The 24863-nt window shown below is 38.2% G+C and overlaps 1 protein-coding gene across 1 annotated transcript; it reads right to left on the bottom strand.

The window, feature by feature from the left end:
• Window positions 1-2198: 2198 nt before the first annotated feature.
• Window positions 2199-22018, bottom strand: LOC139976275 (uncharacterized). Its single transcript, XM_071984922.1, has 4 exons — window positions 21908-22018; window positions 17921-17968; window positions 16292-16447; window positions 2199-3131 (listed from the first exon to the last, which is right to left on the bottom strand). Exons 1-4 carry the CDS (start codon window positions 21950-21952, stop codon window positions 3099-3101), a joined length of 282 nt encoding a protein of 93 aa, XP_071841023.1. The 5' UTR covers window positions 21953-22018; the 3' UTR covers window positions 2199-3098.
• Between the last annotated feature and the right edge of the window lie 2845 nt (window positions 22019-24863).

The following is a 24863-nucleotide window of genomic DNA, read 5'->3' on the forward strand; positions in this document are numbered from 1 at the left end:
CCCTACGCTCGATTTTTTGCCCGGAGCCCAAGGCAACAAAATGTGAGCACTGCGCGCGGAGCGCACTAATTTATTTTCCCCCCTGATAAAACAGATGACTTAAGTCCAGCCGCCCCCCCCCCCCTCCCCTCCGCTGAGAGTGTCACACAAACTGACCTGGATGCAGTTTTTTGGACCCAGAAGGTTCGAATGATTGATTATATAGCTTCAAATTGTTATCAATAAATCTGCTCACTAAAATTTCGCACCGTACAGCATCTCTGGCGGGCCGGACGCAACCCTGCGGCGGGCCGGACTGTGGCCCACGGGCCGTAGGTTGGACAACCCTGCACTAAAGGGACCGTTTCACTACATCATTCCTTCTTCTCGTGAAGTGTAATTGCGAGAGAGGGGGCATAGCGCTTAAGTCCGAAATCTGTGTATTAGTATGGCAGTCCTTGATCACTGAGAGGTTGACAGAGCCCCGCCCTCCACGGTAAAAAAAGCGACGCCCTGTCGCTCCCAAATTCATCAACGTTTAGAGGGTGTTGCAAAAATCACAACGCCCTTCACCAGGCTTATTCCCTTGTTTTCTAGGGGTATGGTGTTAACAACCCCCCCCCCCCCCATACGATAATTTTTGGTTTCGATGAATATCGTAACCTATGCAGTCAGGCGGAGTGGTTGTGCGTGCGTATGTGTGTGAGTGTTTGTGTGCGCCTGTGTGTATGACGCCTCGCTTGTAAACACGATATCTCAAGAATGAAAGCTTGGACCAATCTAATATTTGGTGTATATGAGTACCACATTGAATAAAGAACCCTATTGTTTTGTGGGGAGGTCAAAGGTCATTTGGAGTCACCAGGGGCCAAATGGTGAAAACCTTGTAAACACGATGTCTCACGGAGGTAAGCTTGGACCAATCTCATATTCCGTGAGTAGGATAACCACATCTAGGAGCAAAAGCCTATACTTTTTTGTGGAGATCAAAGGTCATTTGGGGTCACCATGGGTCAAATTGAGTAAACCATGTAAACACGATATCGCAAGAAGGAAGTTATTCATTGTTCCTAACCAAATTGTTTACTTTCAAGAGACAGTAGGCATGCAGATATGTGTATTTAAGATGACCTAACCAAACACACAAAGTTGTACTTGTAGATTATCAGTGTTCTTTGTCATTATAAATCTCCTGGTGAGCGAGGCTAGACTATCCTTGACAAACTACGCATTAGCTTACAGAGAATCTATCGTTTGGGGCCCTTAGAGGTGAGGGAACTTTACATCCCAGGGGCTTCATAGGGGGTATGAACAAACAATAACGATACGAGTAGGCCTAGCTCTAGTATTATATGGAAACACATCCCCTGAAATCACTTTCTTATTCTCATTGATGTGAATATTCTATCCAAGTGATAATTCTCCGCAGATTGAGAACTATAAATATGCCACAAAACATCGTAACACAACTTGCATTATAGTTAACAAATGAATATACACCCCAGACAGAGTTTAGGTTCCGTTCTCTTCCTTGCCACTCTCTGTGAGGTGACAAGAGGAACCAGATCTACCATAAAATCATACATATTGAGAACCCTCTGCAAATAGAGTGTTACGTTGTTTCAGGAAATATTAGCAGTTTATTCAACAGTGTCAACAATAAATACGAATATGCGTTGGCACTAGAAACTGGTAGATGCTGGCTACACCCCTGGATTCCATAAGGTTTTGCGGGGTTTCTGTACCCCTCCCCCTTTACCGTCTTTAAATCACTGGATACTCGCCATTGACTAACCCCATACCAGCTTCATCGTAATCAAGTTATGGCTCACACCGGTCTTTGTGGCCTCTACCGGTGTAAGTCTAAACTTCACGGGTTCCATAGAGAGCAGCTATATACCCATTCCAGTTATTTCAATAGCCAGTAACATTTACAGGCTGTTTATTCTAATACTATTCAGAGTAATACTTGTCCTTCAAACTGTTGTTACTACAGAGTTATGTTGTAGAAGGATAATCATATACCAAAGCACATATGACATAGGAGTAGCAAACTTAGTTCTGGGTGGAGAGACAGGGAGGGGAAGAATGTTATCTGAAATTAATGTATTTTAAGGTTGATTCTCAGAAGCCCACCATGCCCCATCACCAGCCCCCCAAAAATATTAGAATTATCCCCTTTCCAGATCTCCACAAATATAAAAAGACAAAGGCATTCATCACAATAGGCAACTTCTCAATATATTGACTCCATTCTATCTTAACACTGTGAGTATCCAGCATCACACAATATATATACTCCTATTAAAAGAGAGATATTAAACATCGAAAACAAGAGATGCGAACCCTTCAACAAGCTACAATACCAGAATAAGAATTATAATTATAAACAGTCATGACTTGAGTCACTTATTTTCCAATGTGAAAAGACCTGAAACAATTTGCAATGTTTCCCCAAGAGATTATTACATGAACTTAAATCAGGGAAATAACAGGTAGATAAATCCACCTCAAAATAAAGTAACCTGTTACAAATCTGTCTCACGCTATTATCTCCATACGTATTAAAGAAACACTGTTGCAGGAGCTCTCATTCAACTGATTTAATATATTAGGTAGACCGTAGCCTACCATCCATACACCATGCCCCCACCCCACCCCCCACCTAGCTGATCCCACCCCCCCCACCTAGCTGACAAGTCATTTACTTAACATAAATATATGGATGAATTGAACAATCAACAGGATTTTGACGTCTTCAAGTAATGCATCACAATTTTTGTTCATACCTTATTTACTCATTGTTATCAACAGTGCTTGTAAGTCAACCTCTCATTTATGACCAAGGGTTTAACTGTATAAGGGTTTAACTGTATAAGGGTTTAACTGTATAAGGGTTTAACTGTATAAAGTAATCGTATGCAGATGTTGTGTGATCTCTCTCTCACTCTCTCTGTATGTAGTGGGTTCCTCTCGGCCTCTCTATTCAATGCTGTGTCTTCACTGCTATTTGATCCGTCTACCTTGAAGTGCCATTCACAAGAGTTCAAAACATTTGCAAATCATCAGCTTTTCATTGTAACAGTTCATATAAAGGTTCTTAGTTCCATTCCATAGGGTCATTTGTAGAGAGCCAATGTTTTAGGGCCAGTCTGTGCAAGAGAAAGGAAGAATATTGTACATAAACACACAGTAATTACGTGTACCTTGAATTTGTTGGAGTTCTAAGAACTCTGGTGAACCTGTTAGATACATAACTTTGATACTTTTCATTTCAATATTTTGAATAACCACTTTGCATCATGGTCACCATCAATGACTTAGTTAAGTTATAGCTTTTTCAAAACTTGCAGAAAATGAGATCTTCAATAAAAAAATTCCATTACTTAAACAAGGTAGTACAAAGGATCCAACTTCGCAATCTCAGCAGGAAATGGCAAAACTCTGAGAATTTGTTTTGTCTTGCATTTCTGTCTATTCTCGACAGCAGTGAGTTTCCTTTGTCATATACAACTCAAAGTTTAGGAACAGGAGTGGCAAAGGGGATTATTATGCTCATTAACAATAACAATCACTGTTAAATCAGCTCATCATACCTGACCGCCGTAACAAACCACCAGTGTTGCAGTACTTACTCAAGTCCAAACTTGGACTCAAGTCCAATTTTCAAGCACTAAGACTTGGCCTTGGCTGTGCAGAACCAATACTCGGACCTGGTCGTCAAGGACTCTGACATTTCTCTGACACCTAACAACTTTAGCGTGAAATGTCCTCTAATTGGAAGTTTGATCAGGTTGCCCAGTTATATTGTTTCCCATGTTAGTTGAAGCCCATTCATTTCAAAGATATTGCAAACTACTTATTTGCGGTTACATCTATACAGATGATGCAGCTGGCATATTCAGTGACATATTTAAAAGAGTATAAAGCTAGTGAAAGTAAAAGTTTGATCATTTAATTGCATGCCACTGTTTCGATAAGGCAACTGATCCAGTTGATTGATCCAGCAATACCATAGAATACATTACCACTTAGAAATGTGGGAGACAGATGGGTACAAAGACACTCCTGCCCCCCCCCCACATTCAAACGGGGTTTTCCCCTTCCTTGCTGATTATAATGCCACCTGCACACAGCAGTGTTGCTATCATCACATTATATCATCTTCTTACTGCATAATTATTGTAATATTGTGACGAGCCCGGCTCCTCCGATGGTAATACTACATCGGGACTCGCGATAGAAAGGTACTGGGATATCTTGATGCCGTTTTTATGCTTCTTCAGGAGATGTCTCGAACGGGCGAAAACAATGAGTTCACAGAAAAACAATTTGACAAGATCGGATTTGATTAGTGATTCGGTATAATTTCTTCTCTGTCGATTCTCTTTACAAATAAAACTAAATTACAATGATTTGATTTGACTTGACTTGACTCCGTCAATTAAACAATTAGGAGTGATGAACTTTCGGCGGCGTGATAAATTTGCTGATCAAGTGATAAAACTTTCGGCCTCCTTTTTCTTTTAAACCTTACTTCCATAAAATCTCTCTGCGCACAATCAGTAGGCAGCCAATAAACTGACCATCCTGTATTAACTTAACAATATAAAAATAAGTGCGCTGGCACTGATCTGCCCTGATTGGTTGGGAGTTTGGAAGTCCATCCCCTTTCTATGGAAACTTCCATACCACGTGAGAGAACCTTCTCGAATGTTCCACAGACATAATGGAATCTATTTTGGGAAAAGGCCCTGTACCAAGATTCAATAAGATAGTTAAAAACTTCTCGTGGGAAAACTGAATCCATGACCTAGATAAATACATAAGAGGCCCGTAAGGTGTCTCGATGGAGTGTTTCGGTAACATCAAAGAGATGGTATTACTATTTCATAACATCCCCCTCAATCTTTTAAAATTTTTGGATACTCCAAAATTTTAACATCATACTGCTTGAACTTATCATTATCCCAAGAAGGTAGAGTACTGTAAGCTCATTCACTAATATTCATTGACTTCAATAAATGGTCTTCATATATCTCAAAGGTTAACATCTTGGTTACGAATTATTAAAATGATCATATGGTATATACATTGACACTATTCTCCATGAAAATATTGTGTACCTCTTCAACATTGATGACATCATATGGTGTAATCTAAAAAAAAATATCATTAAGGTATCTTAAAGTTACATGACAGCAAAATATGCAGTATCTCTAACAAAATACATTTATGCATTTCATACATCAATAATACATTTATATCAAAAGTGAAATCATGCCGTGAATTGGGGAGAGATCAGAGAATACTTGACTTAGTTATCTTTTAACTGAACAGAACACCTTGGCGTTCCATAAAAAATTCGTACACAAAAAAAGAACCTTAAAATATTACAAACTCATTTACAAAACCTCCTCTTTAATGAAGGCATAGTTTCAAAACTGCTTTGAAACCGTGTGAATCATATACATCCACTTCAAGAAAATCAACAAAATGTGACTCGATAGCATGGTGACCCTAGGTATGCACTCCGAAATGATCTAGTAAAGTACCAAAGTACTAGATATTCGATACCATAAAAGAGACTCCATAGACTATGACATCAACAAATCTTTCTTCAAATTTACATAATACTTAACATCTTGTCTTTTCAACTTCATGACGAAATTTACTTTTGCATGAATAATTGAGGAAAAGAAAATATATACACAAGTTCCTCAAAAGATCTATACTTTCATTTGCTTCGATAACTGTTGCTGTAAGCAAAAGTTGCACATCTTCAATGCTGTCTCTGAATAGCCTTCAGTATATAACATAAATGATGCAATGTAAATATCCTTAAAATATTTCTCGATATATGAAAACCCATGTTGCTAATATTCCGGATATGTTCTAATTGCCGGGTAAACGTTTGAACGAATTCATAAGGAGAAATAAGGTATACTCATTACACATTTGCTATAAAAGATGAAACTAGGTCACTTGGTGGTGGTTTTAACAATAAAGCTTATATTGTTACACCATACAGTACAATGACTTCCACTTAATAGGTATGCAGGTAAATGCCATGACGCATTCCATTCATACAATTGTGGGTAAAACACCTGTTCATCTGAACTTAAAGCAATATGCAGTTATACATATTAACCATATAATGTTTGCAACATCCTGCCTGGATTGCCTGTAATGTTCAATCCCTTTTCATGGAGAAAATTCATTATTTCCTCTGTGTTGGAATATTTTCCTACATTCCACCAAAAATCATGACTCTTAAAGCCTGAAGGAAAACATGGTGTCTGATAGGTGACCAGAACCTGTAATTCACCCAATTTGTATCGAGCACGTTGGACTTTCATGTCTCCTTGTGGAGCATTTGCAAAAACTTTCTTTTGCCTTAATATGCTATCTTTAATGGAAGGATATGGAATTGCTAATCCTTCATTATGTGCTCTATTCTCTAAAAAGGATGCAACATTCATTGGCTTAGTGGTCATAAGACACATGATGTGATCTGAAGTTACCCCTGGCAAAATGTTACCAAACTCATCATGAAACTCAATATGTGCATCTTGCATGACATTAACATTTTCTGCATTAGAAGTGTTACTACTCAAAACATTTCGCATTCGTGCAAGCTTTTCACTTGATGAACCCTTTGTCTTCAAGACCTGACGCAATTTCTGAATGTTGGTGATATTCTTAGTTTCAGAAGATGCTCTTACAAAACATGGTTTAAGCCTGTTATAATTGAATACATCACTAAGAATTTCTCCTTTGAGAGTGGCCAACAAATAATGAGTCCTATCCAAAACTTGATGGATTACTAGTGGTCCACACCATTCTGCAGCAATTTTGCGAGAGTTCGCAGTCAAGGAGGAAGACGTTGGCTTATATAGATACACTAATTGACCCGTTGAATAAATTGCACCTTTGTCTAGTTTTGCACTTATCTTAACATTTTGAGCATCTTGTTGCTTCTTTTGTAAGACTAACATTACCCTTGACAAATGATCAAATCGTTTCTTTAACAATGCAGCATATTCTCCATGAGATTGTGATAATCCTGCCATTGGATTGAACGATAAATTTGTAAGATTTGGTGGCTTACGTCCAAATGCAAGTTCAAATGGGCTATAGCTACCTAACTGAGGAGAGGAAAATGTGTTATATGCATAGGCTGATGTTGGGACAAATCGTACCCAATCCGTACCAAACTGATTTAAGTTCACTTTGAGGAAATTTGAAAGAGTCTGAATGTGTCTTTCAACCTGTAAGCTTCCATGATTGCTTACACTGATGAACTTTTGTTCAATGCCTAAAGCTTTAACTTAAGAGCTCCACTAATTTTCCTGTAAGAGAAGCTGCCGCATCACTTATGATACAAGACGGTGGACCAAAGGTTGTGACTACCCTCTGCAATAATGCTTCACATATTGTCTCAGCATCAAGAGTCTTAAGAGAAACACATACAACAAATCTAGTGATCTCATCACAAACAACCATCAAATGTTTAAATCCTGTAGCCGTTGTGGGCATAGTCTTGAAATCCAGACTAAGTCTGTCAAAAGGACGATAAGAATCAGGAATGCGAGCATGATATTGTCTCAATTTGTCCGGTTTCTTACGGAATTCTTGACAACGAAGACATGCCTGAATATAATTACTGATGCGTTGAAACATATTGCGCAGATAGAAATGCTGTCTAATGGTCAAATATGTACGCATTACACCCTGATGATTACTTAACAAGTCATCGTGATATCGAGATATTATCTGTTCTACCATAGTCTCAGGTACGACTAACTGAAGAGTCATCTTAGCATCATTAGTCTCATGCAAAAATATCCTGAATAACAAACTATTACATAACAAATAATCCTCTGCTTGAGAACGAACAGTTCTAGCATGCTTAACATTACTTGGAATAATGTCATGTGCAAGAAAATCATAAATTGGTTTGTAGTAAGGACAAGTTTGTTGTTGAATTTGCAACTCTTTTACATCAAATGGCAGATCATAGTTTTTGATCAGCTTTCCTTGAATTGCCTTCATGACTTTATTCAATTCCTTTTGTTTTGGAATGTGTCCTGTAACCAAATGATCAATGTTTGTTATGACTGGCTTCGGCTGAACAAATAATTCTGGAGGTGGTTCTCTGATTACCTCTTGCACTCTATGTCTACTCTGATCTACTAATCTTGGCTCTGTAGGTTGAGAAACACTTGTAAAATTTGGCACAACTAATACATCTGGGCTAAATGTATGTCGATTTTCACTCGGCATAGTAATAATAGGCCTTTGAATACATGTATCTCTCTTATCAGTAGAAATTACTGGTGTAGTCGTCTTTTGTGACTCAGATTGTGGTCTCTGTGTAACATGATCACTAGAATGTGTTGCCTTAGGACCGGATGTCCTATTAACTCTATTTGTTGATACTTTGGCTGGGGAATCCTGCTTGGACTCCTTTGTGACTTTATTCGGAAATAAATCTGGAACTTTGACTCCCATTGACCTTGCCATTGACCTTGTCATGATTGGATTAAATGTCTCCTTAGGTGGAGTTGAAAAATCCTCATAAGAAGTGACCTCTTGAGCAACCTGATCTATTTCAGAGTGAAATTCCTGTGGTGCTCTAGACAAATAATCTGCCAAAACCAATTCTGAGCCTTTCTTGTAACCAACCTGAAACGTAAATTCTGACAATTTGAACAGAAGCTTACGTAAGCGTGAAGTTGCTGGTTCTTGTTTTGACTTAAACAATTCAACAATGGCTGAGTGATCAACATATGCCTCAAATTCTACATTTTGCAATAAATGTTTGAATGCTGTCACATTAATAAGTAGACCCATCATTTCTAATTCAGTTACACTATACCTCTGACATGCTGGTGGTAATACCTTAGAGTAATATGCAATAATATTCTCTTTGCCATTAACTCTTTGTGTCAGGTATGATCCTGTTGCTACTCGTGATGTGTCGCTATATAATACAAAACGACCATATTTCTGTGGCATATGCAATATAGGTGGATTACACAACAACTCTTTAATACTTTGAAATGCACACTGATGTTCCTCTGTCCATTTAAATACCTTTCTCTTACGACTCAAATGATGTAATGGTTGCAATAGTGCTTGAATATTTGGAAAAAATGAAGCCACATAATTAACTGCACCTACAAATCGTCTTACTGACTTAACATTGTGTGGTTTCGGTGTGTTCCTGATTGCTGCACATCTGTCATGCAAAGGTTGGATACAAGCCTCACCTTCTGGGGTTATTGAGAGCAAATGTCCCATATATCGGACTGAATTTTGGAAAATGCTACACTTTTTCGGAGAGATTTTCAATCCGTTGTCCATTAAAACCTTAAAAATTGCCTGTAGGTGTTGTTTGTGAGATTGTTTGTCTGCACTGTACACAATAATATCGTCATGATGAGCAATACAGCACTTATTTGAATTTGGGATCGTTGCCAAAATATCATTAATTTTCGACTGAAAGATCGCTGGAGATAAATTCAATCCCTGTGGTAAGCGTTTATAATAATAATGCTTTCCTCCATGAAATGAAGCAATACCTGTATATTGTTGTGCATGAACACTAAGTGGCAGACAGAAGAATGCAGACTTTAAATCAAGAACACCCAAAATTTTGGCTCCAGAGTACCCTATGGTACGGATAGTCTCATTCAGTAATGGAAATGGGTGATTGAGACGTTTTATCCTACTATTCAAGTAGCGAAAATCTGTGACAACCCTTTTGTCTTTTGTTCCCTTCTTTGGAATGAGGAAAACCGGTGAGGTATAAGACTGATGTCCTACCGCTAAGATTCCTAATCGCACTAATTTGTCTAGCTCACTGGCGACAATGACTTTGTCCTCATCTGAAAGTCTATAGGGACGTATGTAAAATGGCTCATCATTAGTAAGAGTAATATCAGCCTCATAATTTGGACAGTGAGATAATTCACCATAAAGAGAAAATGCATCTCTATGTGAGTCTAGAAATTCATAAATGCTTTCTGTTTCTGACGCATTCAGAATACTTTGTTCCAAATTAATGTTTTCTCTCATGATTTCCTGTTCGGATTTGGAAACCAGGGGATCATCGGCTGTCAAATGTGGATATCGATGTAAATTATATCGTGTAATTTCATCACGATTCTCTTTAGAGTTTGAATTGGTTCGAAAAAGAGATGGTTTTTCGATGTCTCTCATGACATTGAGAAAATCTAGAGAATCAGTAGGTATGTCTTCTGTGACCGTAATGATATCTGCTAAATCTAAATGAGCCACTGTGCGAGAAGGATTCAGACAAAATTTCTGGTTACCCATGTTCCTTAGTAGAATCTTTGTTCTACCTTTATGCATTTTCACTAACATTCGTGAAGGACACATACGAGATATTAGAGGAAACGGTTTAATAACCACATCTGCATTTCGTGCATATAGTGGAAGACGTCCCTGTACAGTAATGTATCTTTGCTGACCTGGGTAAATAACAAATCTCTGCACTGGCCTAAGGAAGACTTTGGCTTGTTTAATTCTAAAACAGTTTGTGGTAAAGTCCAATGATCCATTCAATTCCTTCAGAGTTTGACTACCTAATATTAAGTCAATACCTGTCAGGTTTGCAGCAATTAAAGCAGAAAGCTGAAATTCATGACCCTGAATTTTGACCTGAAATGTTATCGTGCTATACGCATGAATAAACTGACCATTACCCAACTTTAGGTTTACTACATCAACTGAGACTGGTTGTATAGAGGATAAATACTTTGAATTTTGCACTGTAGAAGAAGAAATGATAGAGCGTGTCGCTCCACTATCAAACAACAATGAAATTCCTTTACCATCATGTAAAGTACCTCTTACAAAATTACGTGTGTCCAGTTGAATATCCACACTACGGTCGTTACCTGTATATTTAGAACTAGGAATATTACTATTCTTCCAAATATTATTTGCTTTACGTTTCAATCTTCCTTTACTTGGTACTTTGTCTGGAGTCACTGTATGATGAGTGCAATCATAAGTGCTCCCTACTGAAAATTCTGTGTTGGTACTCTGTTTACCTTAGCCTCCAATTCATGGCTTAGGCGAATTTGGCAATATTGTGCAAAATGACCTCTATTTTGGCAGTAGTAACATGTGATTGAAGGATTAAAACATGGTAACCTTCTCCTGTTATTATTCTGACCTGTCCTAGGACCACGAGAATCACGAGAACTATATCTTTGCCTCATATCTTTTGGATTGTCTTGCGATTCTGACCTACGTGACTGATCAAACTTGGTTTCTAATTCCTGAATTTTGGTACACAACTCGTGTATCTCAGAAGATGCAGAAATAGTAGGAGTCTGAACAGAAGACGCTTTGTCGTGCATTGCCATAAATTGTTCGGAAGAAGCTGTGGGTTGACTTTGGATTTGTAAGTCAAAATAACATTGCACTTTCATGACCAAATCTGCAATTGTTGCTTGTGGTGATGCAGACATTAACACTGCTGAGCGGCATTGCAAAGGCAGGGTCGAGATCAATTTATCTCTAATTTGGTCCTCGCCATAATTTAATTGTGCTGCAGCTTTGGAAATTTTGGCCAAATGTGCTTGAGCTGTATCACCTGGCGTATAGCTTAATGCGTGAAATGCCTGTGATTTTGCATAGGAAGAAGTTCCTGGACTGAAACGAGCAAGGAATTGCTTGCGCAGATCAGTAATAGTTGAAAAATTTTTGTTTTCAATCCAGAGTCTGGCTTGGCCTTTTAGTGTTCGCTTAAATATGCGACATATTTCATTAAATTCTTCCGCTACAGCCTCAGGGGTGGTTTGGGACGGCAATTTATGCACCTCTAAATAATCTTCAAATCCCAAATAATGAGCTTCGGCTAAATCTGCATCAATTACATCGCCCTGAAATCGTGATGGCAAAAAATCAGTGGGCCTATGTTTCTGCATAACATTAACAGAGGTCGAAGTTTCCTGTTCACTGACGGACATTATGCCGCATACAATTAGGCTAGTTATGAGTATACAACATGAGCCTATACTTAATTGAACACACTATCGACCGCAATACAAATAAGCAAATATGCAATACATGGACACGATTAAAATAACTTATCAGTACACTCTGATCTCAAATAGGGGTTGGGATACAAATTGGCATGATTTCACTCACCCTTAAGTTTATCTAAGAACTGGTACTGGAAACGATGATTGAAGTCCCTCGGTTAGCAGTAGTAGTAGTACAGTAGCAGCGGCAGGTAGTAGCAGGTAGGCCTACATCTCGTATAACTGCAGATTCGTTCGCCGTTGACATCGGGTAGAGTCTAGGCTTAGATCGCGAAAATGTTCAGTTCTGATGTTTAGAGCTGTAGTATGACTAACTACTAGTTGCGCGAATGTTCAAACGCGAACTGCATGCTGGGTTGATTAACGTTAGTGTACAGATCAGTGGTTCCGGTGTACAGACTTAGGCTAGTATAGGCTGACTTCCCTCGTAGAGTGTGTATGTTAGGCAACTTCGTGAACATGCGTTGTGTTCCTCGTTACGTCTTCGGGCCAAAAAAATCCTCCTGTTCGTTATTGAACGTAACGAACGAAAGTTGTGAAAAGTTCCGTTACCGTTTTGTTCCTGAAGAAAGCAACCGATCTCCACCATGTAATATTGTGACGAGCCCGGCTCCTCCGATGGTAATACTACATCGGGACTCGCGATAGAAAGGTACTGGGATATCTTGATGCCGTTTTTATGCTTCTTCAGGAGATGTCTCGAACGGGCGAAAACAATGAGTTCACAGAAAAACAATTTGACAAGATCGGATTTGATTAGTGATTCGGTATAATTTCTTCTCTGTCGATTCTCTTTACAAATAAAACTAAATTACAATGATTTGATTTGACTTGACTTGACTCCGTCAATTAAACAATTAGGAGTGATGAACTTTCGGCGGCGTGATAAATTTGCTGATCAAGTGATAAAACTTTCGGCCTCCTTTTTCTTTTAAACCTTACTTCCATAAAATCTCTCTGCGCACAATCAGTAGGCAGCCAATAAACTGACCATCCTGTATTAACTTAACAATATAAAAATAAGTGCGCTGGCACTGATCTGCCCTGATTGGTTGGGAGTTTGGAAGTCCATCCCCTTTCTATGGAAACTTCCATACCACGTGAGAGAACCTTCTCGAATGTTCCACAGACATAATGGAATCTATTTTGGGAAAAGGCCCTGTACCAAGATTCAATAAGATAGTTAAAAACTTCTCGTGGGAAAACTGAATCCATGACCTAGATAAATACATAAGAGGCCCGTAACAGGCGCGTATCCAGGATTTTCTAACCCGGGGGGCGCGAATTACTATCTAAGCGGAGCGCCACCATCGGTTGGCGCGGAGCGTACAAGAAAATTTCTGGTTTTGATACCCCCCAGATCACCGGAAATGGCACTTCTCGGGCTTGAAAATGAGCAACCAGATGTAGACTTTTGCCTGAGAACCAAGTATTTCCCAAAATTTTTTTCCATCCATATCCTTTTTGAAGATTGTCACCAGTCACACATCATGTTCGACCTGATTGCATGTCCTATGGATCATTGCTTTTGTAGGTTATTCTACGTCACGGCCCACAATATCCGAAAGCCCCACTTTTGAAGGTTTTAAGCCCATTACTTGTTGAGAATTTGAAAATTCACTTTTCTCGTGAATAAAATCACTTGAAAACATACCCATAATGTTGCAGAAAATTCAATCTATAGACAACCAATATAGAAAAACCTCCTTGAACCCCTAACAGACAGGTCAAAATTGAACGAGTAGAGGAAAGTATGATGAAGAATGTTGGTGATGAAATTTTGGAAAATTCAGACACAGTTAATTTATTGGTGTAGAAATATTGCAACCTCTTATAATGGCTTTTACAAAACTTGGTTGAAGGAACAGAAAAATAGCAGATATTTCCGATATCGAAACCGAACACTTCACTCATAGGCGTAGGTCCCGTAGGAGGCGGGGGCTGCAGCCCCCCCCCCCCAATTGTTTTCCCATTTTTTTTGGGCACCTACTGAAAGAAAAATAAATAGCAATGAATAGCTTAAAATGATCTCCTTGGTAATTTAAATAAAGTTGTAAGCTTGGCCGACATTACTACTGTAAAAGAGAGTTTTGACATAAATGGATCTGTATGGTTTTTCTCCATCTACATAAGACATTTGGTTGTTTACATTAGCATCCGGCGGTATACTGTGCAACTTTGACGGACCGTGCGGTAGACGATGCCATACAATGTAATGACCGATCTTGCCTATATGATATTGGCATCGACATGTTGAATGCGCTCTTTGCGCGCGAAAAATTTTGGCTTCTTTTTCGGGCAAGTCATTACAGCCCCCAAATCCAATCTGGCTCCTACGCCTTTGACTACACACATTGACAGTTTTTGAGGCTGTACATCGTGGAACATGCATTTCAATGCTCATTGATATGATGTTATATCTGCTCTTTGCTTTACAAATTCGAACAGGCGTGTAGCGAGTAATTGCCAAGGGAGGGCAAAGCCTGTAGGCAAACCATCTAAGCGAAGCGCCACCATGAGTTGGCGCGAAGCGTACAAGAAAAATTTTGGCCGAAAATGCCTCCCAGATTGCTGGAAATGACACTTCCCAGGCCTTGTAAGTTGCATCCAAGCATTGTCTATTTTGAAATTACTAGCGATGTCATAAAGAAAATTTGCTCGGGGGGGGGGCGGCGGTCGCCCCCTTCCCGAAATGCGTTATGTTCCCCGACGACTCGGTCGAGTTCAAGTACATTAGTGAGAGAGGAAAAACGGAAACGTCAAAAATGGAGTTGTCGGGGTAAGGGGTAGGGTGAGGCGCACACCCCCTCCGTAATCCTTGATCTGTCACTGGCTACCCTGTGTATATTATAGGGATCTTTCTCTTCCCGAGGTCTTGGCTATCTTCTACTCCCTCCTTTTCTCCTTTTTCTCTCTTTTTTCTTTTTCTTTTCCCTTCCTTCCTCTCCTCCTTTTCTTTTTTCCCCTCCTTTTCCCTTTTTTCTTCTCTTTTTTTTCTCTCCTCTTTTCCTTACCCGGGGGGCGCGCGCCCCCAACGCCCCCCCCCTGGATACGCACCTGCGTAAGGTGTCTCGATGGAGTGTTTCGGTAACATCAAAGAGATGGTATTACTATTTCATAACATTATAATAACTTAGTATTGCAACATCACCCTGACAGTGGTAATATGGTCATTCTGGCTCTTTTTATAGATTTTGATATCTTTTAAATAGTAAACTTCTGCAAATTTATGCAAATCATTCCTGATTCATTTAGTTATATCTCTATCAAGGCTTCAAGGACTTTACAAGCAAAGCATGCAACAAACACCCAATCCGACATCGCTCAATCACATTTTTTCATGTCTTGCAATGGCTTTGTTAATAGGACCCATTTCCTTGAATCTTTGGTATGACCCAGCCATGACTTGAACCCAGGTTATGTTTTAATTTGTTAACGTTGAGTACAGGTATACAAAAACATGTTATCTGTTAGCTTGGTACTTGAGGGAAAACTGACTGTAACTTGGATGCCAACAAGTAAGACTAGGAATGGAACTCTGATGAGCTGGTCATGACTATGCAGTACTTATAATCACAAACTACTTTTAAAAGTTTCCGGATTATATCAATTTGAAAAGTCAAATGAATTTCAATCATTTAAAAATTTAATACTGTATGGATCAGCAATAAAGTTTAGAGCTTTCTTTCTGAGTAAATTTCATATTTCCAAAAAGGAGTAAGCTCAAAAGTTAGGAATCTGAATAGTGTTAACTGGAACAGCTTCAGCTTCCTTTAAAGCCATAATTGCAAAAGCATCTCAATAACAATTAGATTGAAGAAGTCAGTGTTGGTAAGATGCAGCGGGAAGGAGAATCCAATGAGTGGTGGGAAGAAGTAAGGGGGAAGAGGTAAGGGAGGGGCTACAAGGTAGGAGGGGTGTATGGTGTAGGGAAGGAGCAGGGTTGGAAATCATTCCAACAAAATCATAGAGAAGAATCACCTCCCAAATAATAATAATAATACAAATTAGAAAGGACTTAAAAGAATTAAAATAGCAACTAAAGTGTTCCAATGCTCTTTTCATTGTAAAGTACTTTTATTTATTAGGAGTGCTCATTCCTCTGCTTCGTGAATAATAGTAGGGTAATTGCCCTAACTAGCAACATGTTTGCGGGAAATTCAGTAAGATTTTCCTACTCTGTGTGAGTTTGAGGAGGAAAGGGAAGCAATCAATGAGTTAAGACTTACACAATGATCAACGCAGTGGAGGAAGTCAAAGAGCTCCTGAGTGCACATTTCCTCTGTGCCTGGTTTATTGGTAACTCTCTCTGTGCATGCGTCTAACTCCGCCTTGATTTTTTCACAATGCTCCCCACATTTCTCCACAAGCTCATCTCTGGGATCCTAAAATGGGATATGAACAGACAAGAAATATGCTCTGTTACAAACTCTTACTATGATTAAGTGAAGACATTGTTCTATTCCCCAAGGAGGCTGGAAGTTTTTTCACTGTTCTGGATTTTCCAACTCATTACCATTTCAAATATACACGTATATAATATACGTAAATTATTCTATGAATAGTGTTGTATATTCAAAGAGATATTACTCCCTCAGTTACCGTTAAAGGATTGATCATGATATTGAGACATGAAAATAACACTGGATGGGTAATGTCATGCTTAAACTTGAAGTCCTTGTGGGGGTGGGTGGGGGTTATCATATTGCACAACTTATGAATATAAGCACCATCACCATGGCATATGTTTATTCCTTTAAGCTTTGGCAAGGAATCAAAGAGATCAGTAATATTGCCATCATCAATATATTACGATTATCAATATATCACCATACTGTTGCTATTCTTGATCTTGTTGATACTGCTTTTTCAGCAGATATTGCAAATATCTATTTGTATCATTTATGCGACTATGTGAGGACACTGAACTGGAAAACATAATCTGTTACCGAATTCCACATACACATTGTACAGAAGAATGAATTGGGAATAGATTAATCTTTATTTTGGATTTAATGATTAATTGGATTAAAAATAGATTGATGATTATAGCTGATCCCATACATTTTTTTTTTCTATTTTTTCTATTTTCCTTCTTAGCTTTAGAGAATCCAATTATGTGATAATAACATAACATGGCCTAATGAGAATGATGCAAAATTTTTGTACAACATATCATATTTTTTAGCATGAAGCAGTTCCAGGTTAATGATGTATCTTCCAGCATGAAGCAGTTCCAGGTTCTTGATGTATCTTCTAGCACGAAGCAGTTCTAGGTTAATGATGTATCTTCCAGCATGAAGCAGTTCCAGGTTCTTGATGTATCTTCTAGCACGAAGCAGTTCCAGGTTAATGATGTATTAGCTAGCATGAAGCAGTTCTAGGTTAATGTTGTATTTGCTAGCATCAGTTCCAGGTTAATGATGTATTTTCTAGCATGAAGCAGTTCTAGGTTCATGATGTATCTTCTAGCACGAAGCAGTTCTAGGTTCATAATGTATCTTCCAGCATGAAGCAGTTCCAGGTTAATGATGTATTAGCTAGCATGAAGCAGTTCTAGGTTAATGTTGTATTTGCTAGCATCAGTTCCAGGTATAATGTATTAGCTAGCATCAGTTCCAGGTTAATGATGTATTTTCTAGCATGAAGCAGTTCTAGGTTCATGATGTATCTTCCAGCATGAAGCAGTTCTAGGTTAATGATTTATTTTCTAGCATGAAGCAGTTCCAGGTTAATGATGTATTAGCTAGCATGAAGCAGTTCCAGGTGAATGGTGTATCTTCTAGCATGAAGCAGTTCCAGGTTAATGGTGTATTTTCTAGCATGAAGCAGTTCAATGTTAATGAAGATGTTCTTACCACTAAGTCTTCTTCGTCTTCATCATCTTCCTCCTCTTCTTCCTCCTCCTATGGATAGGCAAACATGATCAACTGTTACCGTCTTTTCTTTTCAGTTTGGGTAAATGTTATGACATAATTTTTAACTCTTGCAATCATGGCTAAATGCCAGTGATGTTTCTCTGCCAGTAGACACTAATAACATAAACACATGACAAGTCAGTTAACAGTCATCAGTCAAAGAACATAAATGATTTCCATACCTACTTCCTTAATTGTGAAATTCTATGTTAGTTACATTCATTTTGTTTTCCTTTGCATATTTTCAAGATGGTTGAAGGTCAAGTCAAGAACTTATAATAATTTTTTAGATTCAGCATTAATTTTCAAAAGCCATCTCCATCACATCAATCTAAACTAATAAATAAAGATAACAATTAAAAATTAGAGCAAGTGCATGGACAAACAATGTCATATTTCTAGCTGCTCAAGTATTCTGTCTTGCATGTGAGGGAATATTAATACTGCCAACTGTGACATCTCTCAGAAAGAATTAAATAACTGCTCAAGAATTAGCAACTAAAACTTCAAATGTAACAAGGACTTCCATTTCAATTCAACTGATTGAACAGTTGGGGCCTAATGTTTCAGTCAAGTTTGTAAAACTATAGGCCTTGACCCATAATACTAGTCGCCTAACAACATAAACACTTGCTTTATCACAACATAAGGGGTCACACTAATTAGCGTCAACTCACGACAACTCACGACAACTCAAGACAACTCAAGACAACAGGTTTAAAATAACATCAAATACCATCAAATACAATTGATGTTATCAGAGTATATCCGGAAACACGTTTAAAACTGACTGGAACCAGCGTGCATACAGATCTTTCACGGGAAAAAATGTTTTTGTCGTAAAAATCGCCAACTTTTTTCTAACGTTGAATTGGACGACGTGATGCCATTGCGCTTGCGCAATGACATTGGACCGAACCATTACACTACAGGTAAGTAATTTTTCAATCGAGAATGGTGCCCACACACTGGTAACTTGGCAAAAGGCGACGAGCGCCATCTAATTTTACTTAACTACTTTTTATGACTGTTTTACAGACAGAAACATGTCCAATATAGAGTTTATTGCGTTGGGAAAGGGTCTCCAGTAAAACCTAAACGAAGTGATCTTTCTCATGTCATTAAAAGACCTTAAAAGAAAAATGAGAATCCGCTTCATCATGCAGAATAAAATGCAAAAAGGGATTACAAAATTCCGTCTACCCTCCACATGGTCACCTAAAATGACTTTTAGTAAAAATCTAGAGGACTATCTGGAAGCAACACAAACCGAAATGGCAAGTGTTACTATCCGAAACGCCAATAGCAACACGCATAAGGCGGAACGTTTTGCACTAAATGCAATTAAAAACGACCGCTCTATTATTGTCAAACCCTTCGATAAAGGTACCGGCATTGCTATAATGAATCACTCAGACTATCAAGCCGAAATTGAAAGGCAATTAGCTAGTCACCACCAAAAGTTAAAAAGTGATATGACGTTTCAAACTAAAAGTTTAGTCCAGGAAACACTAATTGATATGTTCTCTGCAAAAGAGATCGATAAAAAGCACCTTCGAGTACTTGTCACCATATAGCCACAAAATCCGCACACCGGTCATATATGTGCTACCAAAAATTCATAAAGCACCCCGGCTAACTCAAAATTTGCCGGTAGACCGATAATAAGTGAAAACGGATCACCGACCGAAAAAATATCGAAATTTGTGGACTATTTCTTGCTTCCTATTGTAATAAAACAAAGCACTTATGTGAAAGACACAAATCACATTCTGCAAATTTTGGAAGCCACCCGTTACCCAAAACGGCAGTACTTGCTACACTCGATGTCGTCGCCATGTATACCAATACTCCCCAAGAGGAGGCATTAGATATATGTCAAGAAGTCTCAGAAACTCTGCACACCCACTTGCCACTTTTAAAGGCTTCATTAAAGGGGAAATATTACGATACGCACGTCTCTGTAACAACGAGACTGACTTCTTAGAGAAAAAGAATGCGTTCACAGAGAAACTGTTACTCCGTAACTATAAGAAAGAGGAAATTGCCACAGCCACTAAAGGCATAAAATTTGAAAACCGTAGGCATTACCTCACTACCAATCCTAAACAAATGAAATGGGGGTGTAGGCGGTTTTACACTATCTAACGCAACGTAGTAGCCAAGAACCTGAAGTATTTTTAAGGGAGGGCCCGAAGAACATGAACTTATAGCATGCTCCCCATGGTGAAACATAATTGCACCTATTAGGTGAATTGAGTGTACTTTTAATAGTAAGAAAGACTAGCGTAGGTTCTTATGACCAACTAGACCGGTTTCTGCTCTCAACTTTTATAGGAGGAGCTTCATCAGTAGTAAGCCTTTGAATTTTATATTCGGCATGAGCGTCTCGTTCACAAAATGCATCTATTTTCTGTGCACGAGTTTTTATGGGCTCATAGTGCAGCTATAAGAGCATCTAAAAGAGCTTCGTGTGAACCTTGAGAGTCAGCTGATTCTTCGTTAGAACGAAACCTTGAGTTAACAAGTAAATCTTTGAGATTTTGGGCCCTTTTGTAGGCAAGAATCGGTTCTTTTGGAAACAGTTTGGATAGTTCCGCGTGTTGCGAAATTAAGTGCCAATGTTTCAAAAGTGCTTTTTTCAAATGCGTGGTTTTGATGTGGGGTGTATAGGTAAGCTTGAACACTCTTCGGGCCCTCCCTTAAAAATACATCAGGTTCTTGGCCACTACGTTGAGTTAGATAGTGTAAAACCGCCTACAGCCTCCATTTCTAGTTAATAATAATATATGTAAATTACAATGGAAAAACAATAAGAAATATTCATAATTTTAAAAACATTCAATGATTTGACGGAGAGAATAATAAAACCAGGCAAAATGATAGTAAGCAAGACTCTGTTAAGTTGATAATAACATATGTAAATTACAATGGAAAAACAATAAGAAGTATTCATTATTTTAAAAACATTCAATGATTTGACGAAGAGAATAATAAAACCGGGCAAAATGATAGTAAGCAAGACTCTGTAAAATTAATAATAACATATGTAAATTACAATGGAAAAATAATAAGAAGTATTCATTATTTTAAAACATTAAATAATTTGATTTGGAGTTCATTCACCATACTTTGGTGCTTTATTACTACGACAACCCACCTTACCGACACTGTACACAAGGTACTTTCCAAACCTAGCACAAACCTACCCATATTATAATGGTTCGGTCCGATGGCATTGCGCAAGCGCAATAGCATCACGTCGTCTAATTCAACGTTAGGAAAAAGTTGGCGATTTTTACGACAAAAACATTTTTTCCCGTGAAAGATCTGTATGCACGCTGGTTCCAGTCAGTTTTAAACGTGTTTCCAGATATACTCTGATAACATCAATTGTATTTGATGGTATTTGATGTTATTTTAAACCTGTTGTCTTGAGTTGTCTTGAGTTGTCGTGAGTTGTCGTGAGTTGACGCTAATTAGTGTGACCGCAACATAAGTATGACATTACAACATAGGAGATAAAAAAGAAAACTTGTGAAAGGAAGTGTACTATAAACGAAACCCTATAGGACTTGTTAGGTAGTGATACTCCCTGAAAAAAATACACTTTACAATTAAAAAAATGAAGCTATGACTTTGTAGAATAGCCTATTGCTGCTGTTAGTGTTATGGCTTGTTCTGGGCTTTATCAGTTATAAGCTAGCTCTCATATTCAGAGCCTGGTCAACTTGTGTTATACAATATAGGCCTGGTTTCGTAGCCTAACCTACACTTAGGCTGATTATAACCTAAGCCTAGCCTATTTTTCGGCCTGACATTAGGCTACAGACATTCGTTCGTTCATAACGACTATAATTCCTTTTATTTGTTTGAACGAAGATAAGGATTAAGTGAAACTCTTTCAATTAATAGTGGTGACATTACCTCAGGGGGATCTTCGTTAATTTGATCTCTTTCTTCGATGGTCATATTTATCTCTGATTTCTTCGTGTAGGCCCCAGAATGTGATGGCGCTCTTTTTTAATGATCGTACGTGAACTGAAGATGATGTAGGTTACGTAATTTATATAATTACCTTTAACGTACAGAGAGCGTAATATTGCTCTTTGACCCTACACTTAATCGTATGGCTCCCAAATCAGGTGCTAGTCATCAGTTTGGGAAGTTTATAATGTAACTCATTATTTAATTATTTCCTCTGTTAATTTCCACAAATAGACATATGAGATGTCTAGACAAAGTATATTTTCATGTATGACAAAAATGACGTTAGGCTTATATCTTATTCTAAGTCGGTCGTCCTTAGTAAAAAATGTCAATGAATGATCGTCGATTGGGGGCGGGGAGAAGTTTTAAGTACATAGTCGGTATTTTTAAATGAGATTGTGGATCTACATGTTGGTATGAAAAGTTAAAAATGTCTAGGAACAAGTCGAAATGTCCATACAAAAAAGTTATGATTTTGAGAATATTGTCAAAATTTTGATGTGAAAAAAACATAAAGGGATTAAAAATTAAAAACGTCGACATTTTTTATACAAATCTCTCAATTGCGAGAAATAAACGAAACTCGGGATGAATAGTACAAAGGAACAATCTCGACCAACTCTTTATATCGACAAAAAAAAAATATCAAGGGAAAGTCAAATGAAGGTAGAAAGTTGAAATTTAGAGGGGGAAAAGAAATATTGTTTAGATATAATAGTCTAAATTTCGAGGGAAAAAAGTTAAGTGATTAAATATACGAATGCCTCAAGAGGCCACCTTAATCTTAAAAAGTTTATATTCGTCTGGGAAGGCCCCCCCCCCCCTAAACGCCTCACCGCACTTTTTGGTAGATATATACATTCGCCAAATGGTTACGATGCGCACGCCCATTTACAGAAGCATATCGGCATTCATATTTTCAACGGACAAAAAAGGCCTGCACTTATAGTTGACGGCGATCCGTTCGTTGCCAATTCTTTGCTGGGAGGAGGGGGTGCCGGTCAAAGGCCGAGCGTGTGACATATATACTTACATTATTTCATATACAATCATCAACACATATGATCATCGAGTACGTTTATATTTAAGGAAGTCATCTGAATCAGATCTATAATATACCTAAGTAAAACAACACCTGAAATTTACGCAATTTAAAAAATGTTTGCCCTATAAAAATACGTCTTGTTTAAAATGCAATTCAGAGTCAGGCTCGGATCCATGGTTTTTAAGAGGAATGGTGTTGCCCTGAGGTCGCTGAAGCCGACTACTATATATAGAGGTCTGAGGTCCTCGTCCATCTCCAGATAAACGAACTGAGACAAAGGGTGCACTTCTGAGACAATATAGATGATAGAGTTGATCTATAATAGGTCTACACGTAATTCTATACTAATATCTACTTTTATTTTGGGAGGGGGATTGAACTGGAGAGGGGTGCACAACTCCCCTTCACAAGTCTTGGAGGGGTTCATTTAAACATAAGTTCGGTTCTGTAAAGTATATATATAGACGTACGTCGTAGCCTACTCAGAAAACGAAAATGATGGAAAAATTAGACTTTTTCCGGCATTTACCACTCTTTCTCTTTGCGCACTCAAGGTTCGCGTCCTGTAATCGTTTGCCAAATGTCGGTACCCACTTTTCGTTATTCCTGCGTGGCGATCGGTCTTTATCCCAGCTCTATATATAATTGTGGACTCATCTTCACTTTTACACTGATGCGATTCATGTCTACTGCCATCTATTCGCCGATTCCTGTCCTTGAATACGCAGGACTCTGTTGCCACGTACTAAATTGACCCAGAATTCACTGAAAATATTGACGGCCAGTCTAATATGAAATTGAAACACAAGAAACATTTTGGTAATATTAATATGAGAGTATCTGACATTAATGATAGGGTTAGGACAAATCTTTAGAGGAAAAATGTAAACCAAACGCAAAATAGTGGATTTGTGCAGATATTCTGCGGAAATCTGTAAATAAATAAAGGGACATGATAAATTAAAAAAATTGAATTGAATTTTATCAGAAGGGAACAGAGTCATTTAGATTGATACAACATATTTGTGTGTTACTTGTTAGGATAGAATTCTTAGCATGGGAAGCAATGGTGGTAAATTGATTAGTTAAACTTCGTTATTATGTACCGTATGGTGTATTTACACAAGTCATGGTTATGAAGTTTTGTTCGGTAAGCATGGTTTTAAACAAACTATTTCGTCACAGTACCGAACTACCACCAGTGTACATTCTCTGCATGACGAGATGGTATCTATCTAAAAATCTAAATTTAAATCATTTGAAATTGTAAAACACATTCTGCAATAATTGAAGAAATAATAACAAGGACCAAATGTAACCTACAATGAACAGTTTGGAGTATAATGACCTATACTTGATTAAAGTGACCGGTTATCTAATAAAACCTCATACTGAAACAGTTATAGATATGTCATATTATAAAGCAGTAGACATACAAGTTGTGGTAAACCACCTTACCTATATAAATAGGTCTATTAACATGAAGACAGGTCGCAATACACGATAACTTAACTTCAGCATTTTACAACCGATGAAGATAATATCCCTTCCTCTATATAATATATTGAAAGCCGCTGAATGTATGACGGACCCGAGGGGAACTGCTTACATGCGATGGAATATTGGTGATCTCAACGCGCATGTGCTGGTTGATGCTCCCTTGTCGATCAGTTCACATTACACGTTCTCTTATCTTAGTTTATATGTTTCTATATGTATACCCTATACATGCACCCACCCCACCCCTCCCCTTTTCCGCATGGAACGTAACAGCTAGCCATCAATAAGTCATGTTAACTGCACTTGAAATGGAACTGTTGCATTAGTTCAATGGTCCCAAGTGGAGCC

The sequence above is a fragment of the Apostichopus japonicus genome, chromosome 2, assembly GCF_037975245.1.
Source record: "Apostichopus japonicus isolate 1M-3 chromosome 2, ASM3797524v1, whole genome shotgun sequence".
Classification (NCBI taxonomy): Eukaryota; Metazoa; Echinodermata; class Holothuroidea; order Aspidochirotida; family Stichopodidae; genus Apostichopus; species Apostichopus japonicus.

Bases quoted from the DNA above. Each gene is read 5' to 3' on its own strand.
- LOC139976275 (XM_071984922.1), bottom strand. From the start codon at position 21,952: ATGACCATCGAAGAAAGAGATCAAATTAACGAAGATCCCCCTGAG. The intron at 17,969-21,907 runs GTAATGTCACCA...GCCTATCCATAG, and splicing joins TTAACGAAGATCCCCCTGAG to GAGGAGGAAGAAGAGGAGGA. The intron at 16,448-17,920 runs GTAAGAACATCT...ATCCCATTTTAG, and splicing joins AAGACGAAGAAGACTTAGTG to GATCCCAGAGATGAGCTTGT.